This window comes from Cyprinodon variegatus, unplaced genomic scaffold (assembly GCF_000732505.1).
Source record: "Cyprinodon variegatus isolate N-32 unplaced genomic scaffold, C_variegatus-1.0 Scaffold1102, whole genome shotgun sequence".
In the NCBI taxonomy this organism is placed as follows: Eukaryota; Metazoa; Chordata; class Actinopteri; order Cyprinodontiformes; family Cyprinodontidae; genus Cyprinodon; species Cyprinodon variegatus.
In genome coordinates, this window is record NW_015151555.1 from 180,426 (window position 1) to 199,031 (window position 18,606).

An 18,606-nucleotide genomic window follows, 5' to 3' on the forward strand; every position below is an offset into this window, starting at 1 on the left:
CTATTAGAACTCTGTAGAAGTTTTGTTTAAAAAAACAAAAGAAAAAAGTAACGGTTCATATAAGGCATCATGGATCTAACTTAAAATGGGATAGTTTCTATGTCGATCTATAGATAACAGACTGGGTCATTTCTAGAGTTTAGGAGGCTTTATATGGAGAAACTATGAATTTCTTATGAAGACCTCTTCAAATAAAAGAATGAGTGACCCCTTGGAGATAAAACACAAATTTATAAGAGATGACTCCAAACCTTTGCACAGTGGTTCAAACACTGATACCCACCGTAATGATCACAGCTACTGGTCCGAGGAAACTCCAGATGAAATAGTTATCCGTGCGCAGCCAACACCTAAGTATGGACACACACACACAGAAAAAATGAAAACCTGAACTTTTCACGTTGATATTAGACGGTAGCTAAGGCAGAGTGCTCCACAGACTCATCAACTTACGCCGTTTTTGAGCCATATCCTCTAAAATCGATGGCTGCAGACACAGCCACCACCAGCCCAGGCACGGAGTAACCACAGAGGTAAAAATACTTTCTCCTTGAATTACGTCCCTCGAACACCTCCCTCTGCAGAAGGTACAGCTCCACCGCCTCCAGGCACAACCAGCAGAAAACAGAAAGCAACGAAAAGTGCAGCAGCCCAGCAGTAATAGAGCAGAGAACCTGAAAATATAAAAGAAAAAGAAAACGAAAAATAAATGACTCGAAAATAATCTAGAACATATGCTGGTCGGCTGGTATCAAAGTACTAACTGTGTATTTAGTCTTGTTGGCACCAATGAGGAAGATAAGTTCAGTAATGAGCAGGTTGGCCCACAGGTTGCAGTGAATGGTGCTGTGGTCTGTGTGCCACGGTGCGCCCTGGCAGCAGAGGGTGATGAGGCAGGTAGCCAAACACACTAGAGCAACAGCAATGCCAACCCAGGAAACAACAAAGACCAGAAGCTCCTCTACACCGGCACCAAACTGGGAAGCAAAAGTCAGAAAGATTTGTCAGTCAAGATGTGAGAACAAGAACAAAGGAAAGCAGAAGCTGGGTGTTGGTGCACTCAGCATATGTGGATGTATTAGAGTATGGAGCTGTGTGTGTTTGTTACATAACATCTATTTATATGAATAAATCACAGCTAATAAAGAGAACATCATGCAGAGAACATTTAATTTGATTTCATGGAAGGACACAATAACGCTCTGCACGTCTGCAGCAGCTATTTACCGCCTACTCTGCGTCTGATATTTTCACTTGGTTTTTTTGTAGAGAGCACACTGCAGTCTCAGCTCTCTGTATAAGATTAAGAGAAAGCAAATAGGAAGAAAAAAAAAATTAAACTTAAAGCAACAACAACCACATTCGCCATGGTTCATTAATATTGAAATTTAGAGATATATTTTAGTTTGGAGATTAAACCTGATTCAGATTTAGAAACACGGATCAAATTAATTGCCCACACTAGCACAGACTTTAATCCATCTCTTATTTAATACTTAAACTTTAACAACATTTGAAGAAAACTATTAGGAAAAAAATAGACCAGTGTTGTTAAAACTCAGTAAGCCTTAGTTATCTGTGATTCTCTGATCGATTAGTTTAAGACTGATTATGATGCCATTTTACTTAAACACTTGGTGGGAAAGGAAATAAAATACCATGAAAAGTCTATCTTCAATCAGAACAATAATTAAAACATTTAAAATGACTGGCTGTGTGAAAAAAGCCGGAAGAGGATTCATGATTATCTTCAACACATTCATAGTGAGGAGGATATTGGTTTAATATTATGAAACTGCATTAACGAGTGGGGTCTGCAAGTCTCCATAAAAAAACTGTTAGATGTGACCTTCATCTGGGGAAAAATGCCTAATTTCCATGGCTGAGTATAGTGATGCTGTGGGCCATTTTGGCCAAACAACGTAGAAACCTTTAAAAACCACATGGCATCATGAATTCTTTTAAACTCAAGGACATTTTAAATAAAAACCTCCTTCGAGAAACTGAAGTATGGCTTATGGTTCATTTCACTGGATACCAATCTAGAGTTTATGACTGAATCAACACAGGAATCGTTTACCAGACACAAAATCAATGGCTCTCTCTGTCTGATTCTCAGCTTTATCAGCGGCCCCCAAAATTTGACCGTGTCTAAAACTGTATCATATGCGGTTATGTACAGATGTGTGACTTACAACTGGCTGCTGGTAAGTCATGAGGACAGCATAGCTGGACAGATGGTTGCATGCACAAGTTGTGTGCGTGTTGTTTGTGTGCAGCAGTCTGCAGCCCTGCGTGGACCACCTGCCGCTCCCAGAAACCCCCGAGGCGTTCCAGAAAGAGCAGTTGGGACCAAAGTGATTTTCCAGCTGGTGATGAAAATCAAAAAAAAAAAAAAAAGAACAAATGTCCCATAAATTACTTCAAAAGAAATTCCGAATCCAAACAGGAGGACTTCACTCTATCTAAATGGTAATTTTGAGACGATTAAATGCAAATAAACACACCTGAAGATGTCTGAGAGTGAAGATCACAGGCTCGGTGAGGTACACTCGGTTGGTTCCTCTGTGCACCGAAGCAGAAATGACGTGGGAGTTGACTACCAGGCTTCTGCGACTCGGCTCTTGGCCTTGAGCAAGTCCTAGTCCTAGTCGCAAAGTTGAGTTCTGGGTGGTGAGGAAGGGGCCAAGGTTCTTGAAGAGGGAGAGAACTAGCTTCACCTGACCTGCAAAAAAAACATGCAAAAGTCAGAGAGGGGAAAGACATTTAAGAGGATGTTTTCAGGCGTTTAAAGGCCACTGATATGTGATCACAAGTGGAACATATTATCGGACAACCAAAGACGGGGGAAAAAAACTAGGGGAGAAAGGACAGGGGCCAATTAAACCTGACAGGTTGAAGCTGGAATAGAACCCACAACCTTTTCACTGCAAGTGATGTATAGTTGGGCAACTTAAAGTAAAATGGTGAAAGCTCCACTGACCATTGTTGCTGTACTGCTGCAGGGCCTGGGCTGATATCTGCAGGATGCTGTCGCTGTCATAGGAGTGAGGAAATGTCAAGTCCTGTATGTCGGCCTCAGTATTTAGAACGTACACTTCCAGATCTGTAAATGAGCCAAAAAAAACACAAATATTTCTGAATGAGATAAACGAGAAAAAGATCATATATAACATGAGGATAGTCACTGAGAAAGAAAAACTGCAGGAAAAGAGAATTCAGACGTACCGACATTAGGCGCCCTGTCACTGAATCGGCCTTCGTAGAGATTATTCGCCAACAGAAATGCTCCTTTCTCAACCGCATCCAACAGCAGCGACGCAGAGCGGGACTGGTCAAGGTTGCTCATATCGGCCCAAGACACCAGGGCTTCAGGGCCCAGCAAGTTATCAGCTATCTGAACCACAGCCTGACAGAGACAGAGAAAGGCGTCAGTCTGAAGGTAAGTCTGTTCATCAATGTGCCAAGCAAACTAAAGCATGCAGGTTCTACTTTCTGCCATGTCAAAAACAACACACTTTAATGGATTGAAATTGATTTTTATGTAACAGACTGACATAAATAAAAAAAATGTGAAATGGAAGGAAAGTTCAATTTTCTTAAGACATGTAAGGTGTGGTATGCATTTATATTAGTCTCCCTGAGTTAAAAGAAACACCCATTGCTACATTTGCAGCACCTACTCTTTTAGATTGTCTTTATAAGCTCAAATCAAAGACTGAGCTCTTATACTGAACTCATTAACAAGGTGACATCTGAAAGCATGTGGCCGCACTGGGTTTTATTAAGAAGAATCAGAATAATAAAGCTCAAAATGAACTATGTATGCTTAATATTTTCGCTTTACAGCTATAATCTGTCTTGTGTTGGTCTATGATATAAAGGCCCACCTGAACATATGCTTTGCACGTCTTCTCTCTCTTCTGCAACTAAAAGAAGAAGAAAAACATCAATTAAAAGAACAATTAAACCTGCAATCACTGACATTTCCAGTCTTATTTCCCCTAAAGGTCATTCTTAACATCCGCGCCAATAATATTAATCTACCTTGTTGTAATTGCGTGCAGCGGACTCTTTATTGGCTGGTCTCAGGGCCTGGAGCTGAGAGTCCAGTATGTCCAGCAGCTGTTCAATTAGCCTGACGGACATGCTGATGTCACCAGCGTAGGTCCGTCCCCGGGTCAGGTTGACCAGCTCCCCGGCGATGTTGGCCGCATTCTCTCCGCTCTTGATCTGGAATGAGTCAAGAGTGTTTGTAATGTCAAATGTTTTGACATTTAAAAGACAGAGTGCGGTGCATGTTGCGCAGCTCCAGGGTATTTTCTAGCGCGTGTTTTTACTTTGGTCATCAGTGTGAATGTGTTTGTGTGAGGCACCGACCTTCTGTGCGATTTGGCTGACCCAGGGAGAGGTGCAGTTGGAAAGGTCAGGCCCACGGGAGTTCCAACCCACCGGAGATGACATGCACTGATAGGAAGCGATTCCTGCAGGGACAGAAAGGGGGAGACAAAGTCAAAAAACAGAGAGAACAGCAAAGGCAGGAACACAAAACACAAGCCCACACCCTCTCCTGCTTTCAAACTGGTAATCATGAAAGAATACATGGCAGAATATATTGTTTATGCATCTAGTTTTTAGTAATATTGGCCAATAATATGTAAAATAGCAGAAATTAAGCATTTTGCTTTCCCAAAATTTGAAGAATTCTCTGATCAACTGGATTAGAACCATTTTTGTCAAGACAGGGAGCGAAAACCTTTGAAAAAATAGAGGGAGAAAATCTGGATTGAATCCAGCTCTATCACTGAGAAACAGAGAAACTGAAATGATTTCCTCTCTGGATCGTGACCAGATAGCTGCTCAGTAATAAAACCAGATGTTAGGGAGCTGTAATTCCTTCTTGGATACTTGGCTGGTTCTAGCTCTCCAAATTGAAGAAAAATGATTTAATCTAGGCTGACCAAAAGGATTTAGGGGCAAACTGTAGTTTACAACTTTAACTAGTAAAGAACAGGTATTATGTATGAATTAATATGTTTGAAAATTGCGATATTCTCTGTTTGATCATATATTTAGTTTTCAACAGATTCTTCTGTGTAATTACACATAAAAAAGATTTTCTTAGTTTTATAGTCTTTAGTCTTTGTTGCTGATAAAGACAAAATAAGCAGTCTTCTCAAAATAAAGCGCAGTGTAAAACTTTATAAGCAATCCACTCAACTGTTTCATAAATTCATTAAAGTACTAATTAATGGACAGTTACTCACACGCTCTGCAAATTAAGAGTAGGAATAAGAAAAACAGATCCACCTGATTTCAGTTAAAAAATGACATGAGATAATTCCGCTGCAGTATAATCATCACCCCGGTACTAAATCCATGCCAAAATGATTTGACATGATTCGGCAAAATGCACCGCAGGATTATCTACATAATCTGCATAACAGCTCCTCCTCAGAGGGAGGGTGGGCTGGAGAGACAGCTGCTCAGTGAGAGGAGGACTTGGCAAATCCACTGTTTCTGCACCATGTAACTCCTCTCTTTCTATCGGTCTGTCTCGTTTGAGTTCATAGAGAGGACACCTGAATACATTTGGAAGGAAAACAAGATACACACACACACTAAAACAAATGCTACACATACCCAGGGAGCCTTTAGGACAGGGCCGCTCAACTGTCTCTCCCTTTAGGGTTGGGGGCCACTGAACTCCTCGTGCCACCCGGCCCTCGCATCCTCCCACCTGACCAGGCCCACCTGGGGCCAAGGGAACCCGCAGAGGAGGGCGTGGGGTCAGCGGAACCATGGCTGTGATCGGCCCCCTGTTGATGACGCCGATGGGGTGTGAGGCTGATGGCCGCACTGGGGTCAACGCCACCGTAGCTGTGTAGGACCGCACCGTGGTCATCAAAGAAGATAGGGGACCTATATGGGAAAAAGGAAGTTTGAATGAAGCACTGTCCTCCTACAGAATCTGATCTAAAGATTTATTATTGCTTGGACTTTTTCACATTTATACACACATAAAAATCCATAAACTTCTATGTAGCTTGTTGGGAGTCCTTTTTTTGCACTCATGAAAAACAAAGAACTAACTTAAAAACTGTGACATCACTTTTTTTTTCAACACAATGTTTTTAGCACTGCTGCTCACCTTTATCAAGGCTGAACTTTAAAAAATGAAATAGTCTAGAGAGCTGTATTTAACGAAACGTCTTTTGGTTTACACTTGTGTGTACAAAAAGACAAAATAAAATCTGTCTAAGTCTAATATAGAAGGATCACAGTGATGATAAAAGAAAAACAACAGAAAAAGCCCGACCTGCATTTTTATTTAGCTCCCCAGAGCTACAAGAAATGTTTGCTAACCTACGAGGAAATTCTTTCTCAGTCTGCATTTGAAAAATCATCAGTAGACTATGTTTTTACCCATTTTTCTTCCTTAGATTTGAAAAGAAACATCTGTGGATAGGAGTTTACAGGTCTTGCCACAGATTCTCGGTTGGATTTAGACTGGGCCATTCTAACATGTACATGATGATTTGATTTTAGCTCTGGCTGCATGTTTGAGCCCACTGTCTCCAGTTTCCCATCAACTATGACCTGCTTCCCTGCCACACTCAAAAATGTATGATTCCCACAGCATAATACTGCCACCACCAGAGGTTTAGAATATCTTCTATGAGAACTGAAGAAAACTGTAGTTGAATAAGTAAAAGGTGATGATGTGACAAAGAAGATGCCTGGCACACTTTTCAGGAAAATAGCCAAATGTAGCATATTTCTACATATGACACAACAGATATGTTGGTGTCCACACCTTTAGTTGGTGGCGGTGGTGTGAAGCTCAGAGGGTATCTCAGCATGTAGTAGTTATTCCACACATATAGCTGGTTGTCTCTGGGGTTGTAATCGATGGAGGAGATGTACTGGTAAGGGTTGGGGAATGGTATCTGAACAGGCAGCTCCTGTCCCCGGCTGGTGTCATAGGCATACACCACCATGTTGCTGCTGGCTCGGCTGTCCGCTTGGCCCTCGTCGTCCTGAAAGACGGAGCGCACGGCGTAGAGCACGCCACAGGCCATGAAGGCGTTACTCGCTCCACGCTTGTCAAAGCCTGTGGCCCAGGTGCCCTCAAAGCGCAGGGTGTATGGGTTCACCTGTTTGGGTAGAACAAGTAGAATTCAACCCCTCCTCCTTACTGCTCTCCTCCTCCTCACTCTCGGTATTGATCTACGTTTGATCCTCTTACCTGGCTGACCACGATGCGTCCATTATTGGCTTCGGTAGAGTAGATTACCCAAAGCCCGTTCTCGTCCACTGCCAGATCAATGTCCGACTTCCCTCCCCAGCGGTAAGGAGAGGTGTCATGGTAATTGGCGTTGACCACCACTGCCTCGCCGCTCTTGATGCGAGTGCGTAGGTCATATTTGACAAGGTTGCGCGTTCGCTCTTTGTTGTAAAACACAGCTCCGTCATACACCACGAAACCTGTACCGTCCACACGACTCGGCAACCTAAGACAGAGAAACACTCATTAAAGAGCTCATGTCATAATTGTTTAAGAATAAAAAACACAACATAAAAAAAAATCCTGTTGTAAATTAGGGAAAATTGGCTTGAGGAGCAGACTTATGACAATTACCAGGACAAAGAAAACACATCTATGTGATTACATTTCTGATAGGTCTATTTTTCTTCCTGCAGTGGTTGTCTGACAAACACTCTTTGTATGCCATTTTCCCACAAACTATTGTTTTATTTCATTCTATTTTGTTATTTGATTGTCACAAAATTTTTCTCTAAAAGTTTTGCAACTGATCAAGATGTTATTTCTTTTTTATTTTTCTGTAGTTGTATCATAAACTATCTTTGTGGGCCAAACACACCTAGGTGGGATAACCACAAATCCTTGTTTTTACCATTTATGGAAAAAAACTCTGACGCATGTCAGTTCCTTTGATTTTTATTTGTTTTTTTTTTCTTTTAGATCCTGGCATGATTTATTAATTTTTTTATATATATTGCTCAAGTTCTATATACAGTAATAGCCATTCAAAATGTCCCCACTTTCCTTGATGGGCCCTTGTCTGGTCCCCTACAATTCCTTTTTAAATCAATCTTTGTACTGAAATATTCTTTCTGTCACGTTTTTGTCGACATTAAGATCTAAAGAGAAGCGCCATCTCCGTGTAATTCAGTGAAAGGGTAAGTCAGTAAAAAATATGCACGCCCAGGAGAAGGAGGGGGTCACTGGCTGGAAGTTGGAAGGGATTCTGCTTGGAGTCGCATGGAAGTGGGCTGCCATTCGGCTGGTGTTTGATTGGGAAGAGCCATTTTGAATGGCTGCTACTGTAAGTGCAGTCCTCATGCTTCAGGTCTAACAGCAAACAGAGCTTGGAGCGGGGAAAAAAATGAGCCAAACAATATGATTTATCACAGATAATTGATTTCTATATGATATTCTTTTTTGTTTTAATTGTGTTCCCCCTTTTTTTTTCTAATATCGCAGCATTTCTGAGAAAAAAACAAAAGCAAAATCACAATCTGGAAGGGTTTTTAACAATCCTACTCAGGAAAGTTTATACAGTGTAAAAAAACTCACTTGTAGGTAGTTGTAACTCTGTTCTGACGGAGGTCATCCCACGAGGCGTACTCATACAGGACCTCTGTTCTGTAAGGCGTCCATGGCATGACGTAGAGCCTGTCGCCTGCTTGTAGGGGATCTTTACACCAGGCCCCGGACTGATGCTCTGCCTCCAGGAGAGAGGAGTCCGGCTGGATGCTGAGCAGCGAGCCCGGGCACACGAAAACTGAGAGGTTGGTGTTAGGAAAGTGGGTCAAAAGCAAGATGGGAGAAATAAGAAACAGAAGTAGGGAACATAAGAGGAAGAAGGGAAGTGAGAAAGAAAGTGGAGGCCGATGTAAGATCGAAGAAAAATTAATGAAAGCGTGAAAAANAATGAAGCACTGTCCTCCTACAGAATCTGATCTAAAGATTTATTATTGCTTGGACTTTTTCACATTTATACACACATAAAAATCCATAAACTTCTATGTAGCTTGTTGGGAGTCCTTTTTTTTGCACTAATGAAAAACAAAGAACTAACTTAAAAACTGTGACATCACTTTTTTTTTCAACACAATGTTTTTAGCACTGCTGCTCACCTTTATCAAGGCTGAACTTTAAAAAATGAAATAGTCTAGAGAGCTGTATTTAACGAAACGTCTTTTGGTTTACACTTGTGTGTACAAAAAGACAAAATAAAATCTGTCTAAGTCTAATATAGAAGGATCACAGTGATGATAAAAGAAAAACAACAGAAAAAGCCCGACCTGCATTTTTATTTAGCTCCCCAGAGCTACAAGAAATGTTTGCTAACCTACGAGGAAATTCTTTCTCAGTCTGCATTTGAAAAATCATCAGTAGACTATGTTTTTACCCATTTTTCTTCCTTAGATTTGAAAAGAAACATCTGTGGATAGGAGTTTACAGGTCTTGCCACAGATTCTCGGTTGGATTTAGACTGGGCCATTCTAACATGTACATGATGATTTGATTTTAGCTCTGGCTGCATGTTTGAGCCCACTGTCTCCAGTTTCCCATCAACTATGACCTGCTTCCCTGCCACACTCAAAAATGTATGATTCCCACAGCATAATACTGCCACCACCAGAGGTTTAGAATATCTTCTATGAGAACTGAAGAAAACTGTAGTTGAATAAGTAAAAGGTGATGATGTGACAAAGAAGATGCCTGGCACACTTTTCAGGAAAATAGCCAAATGTAGCATATTTCTACATATGACACAACAGATATGTTGGTGTCCACACCTTTAGTTGGTGGCGGTGGTGTGAAGCTCAGAGGGTATCTCAGCATGTAGTAGTTATTCCACACATATAGCTGGTTGTCTCTGGGGTTGTAATCGATGGAGGAGATGTACTGGTAAGGGTTGGGGAATGGTATCTGAACAGGCAGCTCCTGTCCCCGGCTGGTGTCATAGGCATACACCACCATGTTGCTGCTGGCTCGGCTGTCCGCTTGGCCCTCGTCGTCCTGAAAGACGGAGCGCACGGCGTAGAGCACGCCACAGGCCATGAAGGCGTTACTCGCTCCACGCTTGTCAAAGCCTGTGGCCCAGGTGCCCTCAAAGCGCAGGGTGTATGGGTTCACCTGTTTGGGTAGAACAAGTAGAATTCAACCCCTCCTCCTTACTGCTCTCCTCCTCCTCACTCTCAGTATTGATCTACGTTTGATCCTCTTACCTGGCTGACCACGATGCGTCCATTATTGGCTTCGGTAGAGTAGATTACCCAAAGCCCGTTCTCGTCCACTGCCAGATCAATGTCCGACTTCCCTCCCCAGCGGTAAGGAGAGGTGTCATGGTAATTGGCGTTGACCACCACTGCCTCGCCGCTCTTGATGCGAGTGCGTAGGTCATATTTGACAAGGTTGCGCGTTCGCTCTTTGTTGTAAAACACAGCTCCGTCATACACCACAAAACCTGTACCGTCCACACGACTCGGCAACCTAAGACAGAGAAACACTCATTAAAGAGCTCATGTCATAATTGTTTAAGAATAAAAAACACAATATAAAAAAAAATCCTGTTGTAAATTAGGGAAAATTGGCTTGAGGAGCAGACTTATGACAATTACCAGGACAAAGAAAACACATCTATGTGATTACATTTCTGATAGGTCTATTTTTCTTCCTGCAGTGGTTGTCTGACAAACACTCTTTGTATGCCATTTTCCCACAAACTATTGTTTTATTTCATTCTATTTTGTTATTTGATTGTCACAAAATTTTTCTCTAAAAGTTTTGCAACTGATCAAGATGTTATTTCTTTTTTATTTTTCTGTAGTTGTATCATAAACTATCTTTGTGGGCCAAACACACCTAGGTGGGATAACCACAAATCCTTGTTTTTACCATTTATGGAAAAAAACTCTGACGCATGTCAGTTCCTTTGATTTTTATTTGTTTTTTTTTTCTTTTAGATCCTGGCATGATTTATTAATTTTTTTATATATATTGCTCAAGTTCTATATACAGTAATAGCCATTCAAAATGTCCCCACTTTCCTTGATGGGCGCTTGTCTGGACCTTGGCTGGTCCCCTACAATTCCTTTTTAAATCAATCTTTGTACTGAAATATTCTTTCTGTCACGTTTTTGTCGACATTAAGATCTAAAGAGAAGCGCCATCTCCGTGTAATTCAGTGAAAGGGTAAGTCAGTAAAAAATATGCACGCCCAGGAGAAGGAGGGGGTCACTGGCTGGAAGTTGGAAGGGATTCTGCTTGGAGTCGCATGGAAGTGGGCTGCCATTCGGCTGGTGTTTGATTGGGAAGAGCCATTTTGAATGGCTGCTACTGTAAGTGCAGTCCTCATGCTTCAGGTCTAACAGCAAACAGAGCTTGGAGCGGGGAAAAAAATGAGCCAAACAATATGATTTATCACAGATAATTGATTTCTATATGATATTCTTTTTTGTTTTAATTGTGTTCCCCCTTTTTTTTTCTAATATCGCAGCATTTCTGAGAAAAAAACAAAAGCAAAATCACAATCTGGAAGGGTTTTTAACAATCCTTCTCAGGAAAGTTTATACAGTGTAAAAAAACTCACTTGTAGGTAGTTGTAACTCTGTTCTGACGGAGGTCATCCCACGAGGCGTACTCATACAGGACCTCTGTTCTGTAAGGCGTCCATGGCATGACGTAGAGCCTGTCGCCTGCTTGTAGGGGATCTTTACACCAGGCCCCGGACTGATGCTCTGCCTCCAGGAGAGAGGAGTCCGGCTGGATGCTGAGCAGCGAGCCCGGGCACACGAAAACTGAGAGGTTGGTGTTAGGAAAGTGGGTCAAAAGCAAGATGGGAGAAATAAGAAACAGAAGTAGGGAACATAAGAGGAAGAAGGGAAGTGAGAAAGAAAGTGGAGGCCGATGTAAGATCGAAGAAAAATTAATGAAAGCGTGAAAAAAATATATCGAATTAAATGATGATGCAGAAAGATTGCGTGAAAAAGAACGGAGAGAAAAAAGGAAAGAGATTTAAAACACCTGCTCTGATTTCAGGAGACAAGCTATAGAAGAGACGAGTAAATGTTTCAAATCACACACTGTGTGACCATGTGTGTGTGCTGATTAATACAATAAGGACTCTGCAATGAAAGTTGTATGAGTGCATTTAAGTGTTTTGTGCATCTGAGTATTTCTTTCGGTATGTGTGTGTGTATGTGTGTAGGGGGTTGGGGGGTTAGTGCAAAAGTGAACAAGAGTGTGAGGTAGAGTCTGGGGCGTAGAAGGCGGGGCTAAATTTTGCCTTGAAGTGAATGAGAGGGCAGGTTAGTTTACGCCGAGCACAACGATTGGTCCACCCACATGTCAATAACTGCATGGACACATATGTATACTGCACAGTCCCACACTGGCATGCAAAGAGGCATGCACACGCACACACATACATACACACACACCCGCGCATGTAAGCGGTGCTTGGTAAGCACACACATCCAGACGGATACACAACCACACACACGTTTCGTCTTATTTTTCCTATGAAGATAAATAAGGGGCTCTTCCTATAAGGGAAGAAAAGGGAAAATAAGCATGAAGAGGATGACTGGAAAAGAAGAGAGGAAGAAAGGTAGGAAGAAAGAGTTAAGAGGGAGTAAAAGAGAGAAAGTGTTCATGTTTGTGCAACTAGTTGTGTTTTAATGTGTGCACAGAAAGAGAGGCAGGGAGAAAGAGAGGAAGAAAGAAAGAAGGAGAGGTGCAGAACCTGGATAAAATTGGATCAAATAGACAGATCTGAATACAAGAAGAGATGGAGAAAATGTGAAAAAACAAATAACTGTGTGGAGAATGTAAAAAAAAGAGGGAGGAAAGGAAGGGGGCAACATCCAGCATGATTACGAAACAACGTCCTAGGGTTGGAGGAGGAGAGAAATGATAGGATAGACGAAGAGGAGAGGAGAAGTAGAGGAAGAAGAGAAAGAAGAGGGATTGGGGGTAAGGAGAGTTCAAGATGCTACAGTGTTTGTCTTTACCTTTTTGGTCCACTTCTACTCAAGCATAGGAAAAAAAAGAGGGAGAGAAAGAAAGAAAAGTCAGAGGGGGAAAGAAGGGGAAGTCAGAAAGAGAGTAAGAACGATAGAAAAAAGAGAGGAAGAACGAAAGAAGTGAAAGAAAGAAAGATAAAAACAAACCAAAGAAAGAAAGAAAGAAAGAAAGAAAGAAAGAAAGAAAGAAAGAAAGAAAGAAAGAAAGAAAGAAAGAAAGAAAGAAAGAAAGTTGCACAGATAAAGATTTTTTTGGAACTCAATCTCACGTAAAACATTATTGTTTATATAAAAAAAAGAGATAAACCATAAAAGAACCCCAACATATTCCCTTCCTCTTTTCACCCCCCCACAACCTCCCTCCATCCCTCTCCATATTTTTCTTCCACCTCCCCACTCCCCCCCGATCTCTCCTTCCCTCAATCAGGCTCCTGTGGAGAAAAGAGAGCAACTCCTGTGGCGTGAATCTGCAAAAGAGAAGCACAAGCGCGCGTGCACGCTACAGCTCACCCACACAAACACGCTCGCACACACACGTGACATTTTGTGACAATTTGCAAATGCCCCACAGTTTGTTTTCTTCCTTTTTTTTTCTCAGCTCTCTCTCTCTCTACCTCTCTCTCAGCTTTCGGTTTGTGATTGAAACAAACCAACACGCACACACACCTTTCCTGAGAAAAAAAAATTATAAAACATCTCACATGTTTTTTAATTCCATCAATCTCTAAGCGAAATAGTTGACATCAGAGGGTTGAGGATCAAAAATCCAACCTGCATCATGACTCTAGGTTAAATCTGTGTTCAGTGTGTGTGTCGTTGTGTCTTTGTGTATTAATTGCATATTAATGTGTACTTACTATAAGGAACACACTCGTACTGGATCTCCAGGTACTTGTACGTTCCGGGGCAGGGGTCCGGGAAGACATCAACCCCCGCGACCACCACACACTGAGTTCGGTTGTTACATCTGAGGAACAGAATGGATGAATTGATTAATCGGTCAATGAAATGGAAAGAGTAAGAGGGGGAAAAGGAAGTCTAGGGATTAACAGACAGGAAAAGAGGAGGCAAAGGATCCTCCATTTGTCTACTCTCTTTGGCCGAATATTGATCAATTCTTCTAGGAAAACACAGCTGAGTACACAACCCGTACGCGGCTAAAGATTCTGCAGTACTTGCAAACACACGACACACAAAGGGAGCATTGTTCGGTGTAATGTTTGCACCTAATCCACATTTATTTTTTAACGGGAACACACCTACACCAGGCGTACAAGCCAGAAACTGTATTGATTAGTTTACCTTCTTCAGGAATGCTTTTACATATTTGAATAAGGTCATGATTTGCATAATTTTTTTGCATTGTTTGAGTTCCTTGGAAAACAATTTATACATCTGGAACTTTTCCAAAGTTCATCGTGTTAAACAAACAAACTCAAGTGACTTTGTAAAAACTGTTTAATGGCTTTCAAATAAAAAATCTAAAAAGTGTGGCATATTGTACATGCATATGTATTCAGTATTCAACTTTTAATATACCTCACATCATGGCAGCAGTTTAAAGATTTCTCTTTCCTCCTGAAATATGACCAAGATCCAGAGAGGATGAACAGGTTTGTCCTGAAGAGACTGGAGCTCAACCCAACACTTTTGGGATGAATTAAATCAGATATTTAGAGCCAAACCTCCTCATCCAACATTAGTGTTCAACCATACAAATGCAATACAAATTCTCAAAGATATGATTAAAAACTCCCCTACGCCTTCGCAGAAAAAATAAAATCATATACGTTGCAAAGTGTCAACAAAACATATCATTAACCCCAATGATTAAAGAAAAGGACTTCAGTTTCTTATACATGTGACAGAAGAGGAGCAAATACTTTTGACAATAGTTCCAGCTTGGTCTATTACATAGAGAGGATATTAAATAAGTAAGTCTTCTTACAAATTCTCAAGTTAAAACATGGGGAAATGCTCTTTTTAACTATGTCATTGTGGTTCAGGATGTTTGCTCAGGTCACTTATTATGATGCAGCTACTGCTATGTTGTAAAGGGAGTTTTTATGGCTTTCTCCCAAAGCAGCTTTCCTCTTTCCATTCTTATTAACATAAAGATGTGGAGAGCATAATGAATGGTTCTGCTGTGGAGGTATTCTCCTAGCTGAGCTGTGATTCTCTTCAACTTCTCCAGAGTTATATTGGGCCTTTTGGCTGCTTTTCTAACCAAAACTAATCTTCCCCAGCCTATTAGTTTATGTTGATGGTCATGTCTCTGTTGTTCACCAGAACAGCTAGATTTATCTATAGTAAGACTAAATTAGACAAATCAAATTTTTTATACTACTTAATATGTTCTGAATAAGCCAAATTAAGGAGAATTTCTTTTAAACAATTACTTGATGGTTTCTATTTTACTTCACACTTGTGGGCTTCTTTGCTTTGGCCTTTCAAATGAGATCCTAAGAAAATAAAATGAAGCTCATTGCATTGTGACAATGCGTGAGAAATGCACTGCACATGTTTTCCTCACCAATGTACAAATTATGCAGTTCAATGGATACAAACCTCTGGGACATAATCTTTAGTGCATCAGGAAGGTAACACTGCGTGTTCTCCATCTGGAAGGGGTCTGCGTCACAGATCTTGTCATCAGTGCGTCCATAATTGGCTGTCTCCACCATCACCACATCACTTCCTGGGCAGCGTAGCTCTATGGGATAACCCTCGCATGCCAGCTCCCTGCGCAGCAGCCCAAACGGCATGGCGGCTCGAGACATGGCTGCAAGTGAGAGGTGGTGGAGCATGTGGGGAATGCAGAGAGAAAGGAAGATAAGGAAAATTCATAATAAGTTCATAATTACTTGGTGATTTTCAGGGTAAGGCTTTCACTGTTGCTGATAATTCTTTACACAAACTATTAATGGATAAAATGCAGATACAGCGGAAGAAGATGGCAAAAGATGAACCTAAATGGCATCTAGATTTAAAGTAAAAACATGTGAAAAAGGACTAAATAGGGTGATTAATCTCTTAAATTTATTTTTTGACAGGTTACAATTCTTCCCAACATGTTTTTACATGTGAACAGTACAGAAATTTAAAACTTAAACATAAAAAAAACTGACAGGTATTTTGCACTTTTTAAGTGCAATAAAATTTTATACAAAATTTGTTTGTGATGTTGGTTTGACAAGATCCTAGATGCCAAATTGTCAGTTTTGTTTTATATATATATATAGAGCATAACCTGCAAAGAAAAGTGCATCTGATTGATGATATTTGCCACATGGATATTATGATTTTGGTGAAATCAAGGCTAAGGCATTTAAAATACCAAATATATTTTGGCATCCAATAGTCTTTGAAGCCTCCTACTTACCTCATGCATTAATCCTCTACTGTATGTATTTCCAAAATATTTATCTAAATATTTTTAAGGAAAAACTTGTGATAAACTATGTTATTGGCATTTTACATAACATATCAGGCGGCTATAACCTGTAGCTTCTGAGCCAAAAGAAGCTCCTTGGAGCCTCCGCGGTGGCTCCGAGCAATGTTTTTAAAAGTAATGGGTTAAAGTAAATGTGAGTTTTAACAGTTTTTAACATGTTCTTGTGAAATACTTACATAGCCTTTCCAATTATAGATATTTCTGAGAAATTCAGGAAATCTTTTAAAGCGTTTTTAATTCTAAACAAACTGCATTTAGCTGGACTAAAGGCAAAAATACTATAAATTGTAAAGGTTGCTGACCAGTGTAAGAGATGCACAAAACCAACTGTTACGTCAAATATGGAAGGTGTGTTTTACATTTTGTGAAACTATTTTTTTTTACAAAAGAAACTGAGGATGAAACACCTTGGTGCTACAACAGCTTGGAATTTTTCTCATCAGGACGAACAGAGAAACTAGTCAGTGTTAATGTTAAACAAAGGTAAATCTATATTTAAGCACTACTTTATGTTGGTCTGTTACATAAAATCCCAGTGAAATATATTGAATCTGTGGTTTTAGTACCATGGAAAAATATGAAAAAGTTCAAGGGTGATAGATTCCTTTCCAAGGCAATTTATGTGACTGTTGCTGACATGTTCTTACATAAAACCGATGGAGGAAGAGCTGGAACACCCTGAGACTGCTTATCAAGCTTTTAAGATGAAATCCACATTGAAATTCCAGCTCGGTTCTTGCTGGATGAGCTGCCACTTGCCTTCCAAGACTGATAAAATGCATCCGTCACACCCCTTTTTATCCACACTTCAGTGCTGCTGTCAGTTTCAGAGCCTTTAGTGCACGATTCTCTAATAGGTATACATATACACATATATATATATGTGCAGCTGGTATCATTTTAGGCTGTGATAAATGTTCCTTTTCATCTGAGGATACAACATGTTTAAATCAGGGCCAATCTAAGCTTTGAGGTAATTAATAACTGCAGTTTGCACAGAGTGAGTCACTCTATGCTGATTGTACCTTTTCAAACAGAGGACACCTTCAGTGTGTGTGTACAGTATTTCAGTGGAAATTGTGGAAAGCGAGGGTTACCGAAAACTAAAAAGGAAATTTTCCTTTTCGCAGAAAAAGACGTATTTTTCCAATTAGTGTTCTGACTATTTATTTCAGTTTACTGCATTTTTTTTGCTCCATCTGTTCAGCTTTATTTTTTCAGACTGAATTTTTGTGGCGCATGCTTTAAAAAAGATCTACTCAGATTGACAAAAATATCTCTGCTAAAGAGAGATTTTCATGTGAAATTAAGCGTGTTCCCTTTAATTATCTGTTGTGATTTTATCAGTAATAATTATCATACCTGTGAACATTGATACACTCTAATGATTCTCCTGCGGATGCTAAGATCATTTACTCAGAATGACAAATTAAACACTGTGAAGATCTATGTTTGCTTCAGAAATTAGGCCCTTGATGAATATAAAAACATTATCTGGACTGTACTTGCACCTTATACCTCTACCTTCCATGAGATTTGGTTGGCTCTTTAGGCTTCCTGACATTATTAGGTACTACCCTGTTGTGAAAACAGCTCGGCAAGTGTCAGTTTCTTGCCTTTGAGGACCATATTTTAACATGTTGCTCTGTGTAAAGAGAATCTTAACATGCTGGGAGAAAATCCCATTACTGCTACCTTAATTCAGTTTTCCACATCAGCTCAAGTATCGTGCACACGTGGCAGGGAGAGTGCCTCTAGAGATTAAATCTAAAATGGCTTGTGTGTTCGCTTTCTGCTGGTGGGGTGGAGCTGTCCATGGTGCTGAATTACTGACCATTTTATGCATTGAACATTTTATACATTGAACTGAATCACCTTTATGAATTTCATCCATTTCCAATTAAATAATCTAGCATATTTGATGGTATGGAAGGTCTCTGTCATGAAAATTATACAGCTTAATTAAAAAGTAGGAAGACACAAATTACTTATTTTGAATTTGACAGGCTAAGGTAAATATGTATTTTAAAGACAACAAATATTTACACTTGTTATAGCATTTGGATAGTATGTCCATTAACCCTTTATAG

General features: G+C 40.3%; 1 protein-coding gene across 3 annotated transcripts in view; it reads right to left on the reverse strand.

The window, feature by feature from the left end:
* LOC107101486 (adhesion G protein-coupled receptor L1-like) overlaps nucleotides 1–18,606 on the reverse strand; it is a 52,071-nt gene that overhangs the window by 12,634 nt on the left and 20,831 nt on the right. For 2 of the 3 annotated variants that reach the window (XM_015400429.1, XM_015400427.1), the window contains exons 3-19: nucleotides 15,631–15,844; nucleotides 13,920–14,029; nucleotides 13,051–13,065; nucleotides 11,628–11,835; nucleotides 10,264–10,528; nucleotides 9,832–10,171; nucleotides 5,644–5,922; nucleotides 4,381–4,484; nucleotides 4,048–4,233; nucleotides 3,891–3,929; nucleotides 3,229–3,409; nucleotides 2,984–3,106; nucleotides 2,508–2,725; nucleotides 2,196–2,369; nucleotides 765–977; nucleotides 454–674; nucleotides 284–350 (exon numbers count right to left, since the gene is read on the reverse strand). In XM_015400429.1, the coding sequence (XP_015255915.1) occupies nucleotides 284–350; nucleotides 454–674; nucleotides 765–977; nucleotides 2,196–2,369; nucleotides 2,508–2,725; nucleotides 2,984–3,106; nucleotides 3,229–3,409; nucleotides 3,891–3,929; nucleotides 4,048–4,233; nucleotides 4,381–4,484; nucleotides 5,644–5,922; nucleotides 9,832–10,171; nucleotides 10,264–10,528; nucleotides 11,628–11,835; nucleotides 13,051–13,065; nucleotides 13,920–14,029; nucleotides 15,631–15,844 (2,957 nt within the window). The remainder of the gene's footprint in view (nucleotides 1–283; nucleotides 351–453; nucleotides 675–764; nucleotides 978–2,195; nucleotides 2,370–2,507; nucleotides 2,726–2,983; nucleotides 3,107–3,228; nucleotides 3,410–3,890; nucleotides 3,930–4,047; nucleotides 4,234–4,380; nucleotides 4,485–5,643; nucleotides 5,923–9,831; nucleotides 10,172–10,263; nucleotides 10,529–11,627; nucleotides 11,836–13,050; nucleotides 13,066–13,919; nucleotides 14,030–15,630; nucleotides 15,845–18,606) is intronic. The other variant, XM_015400428.1, reaches the window with a different exon arrangement.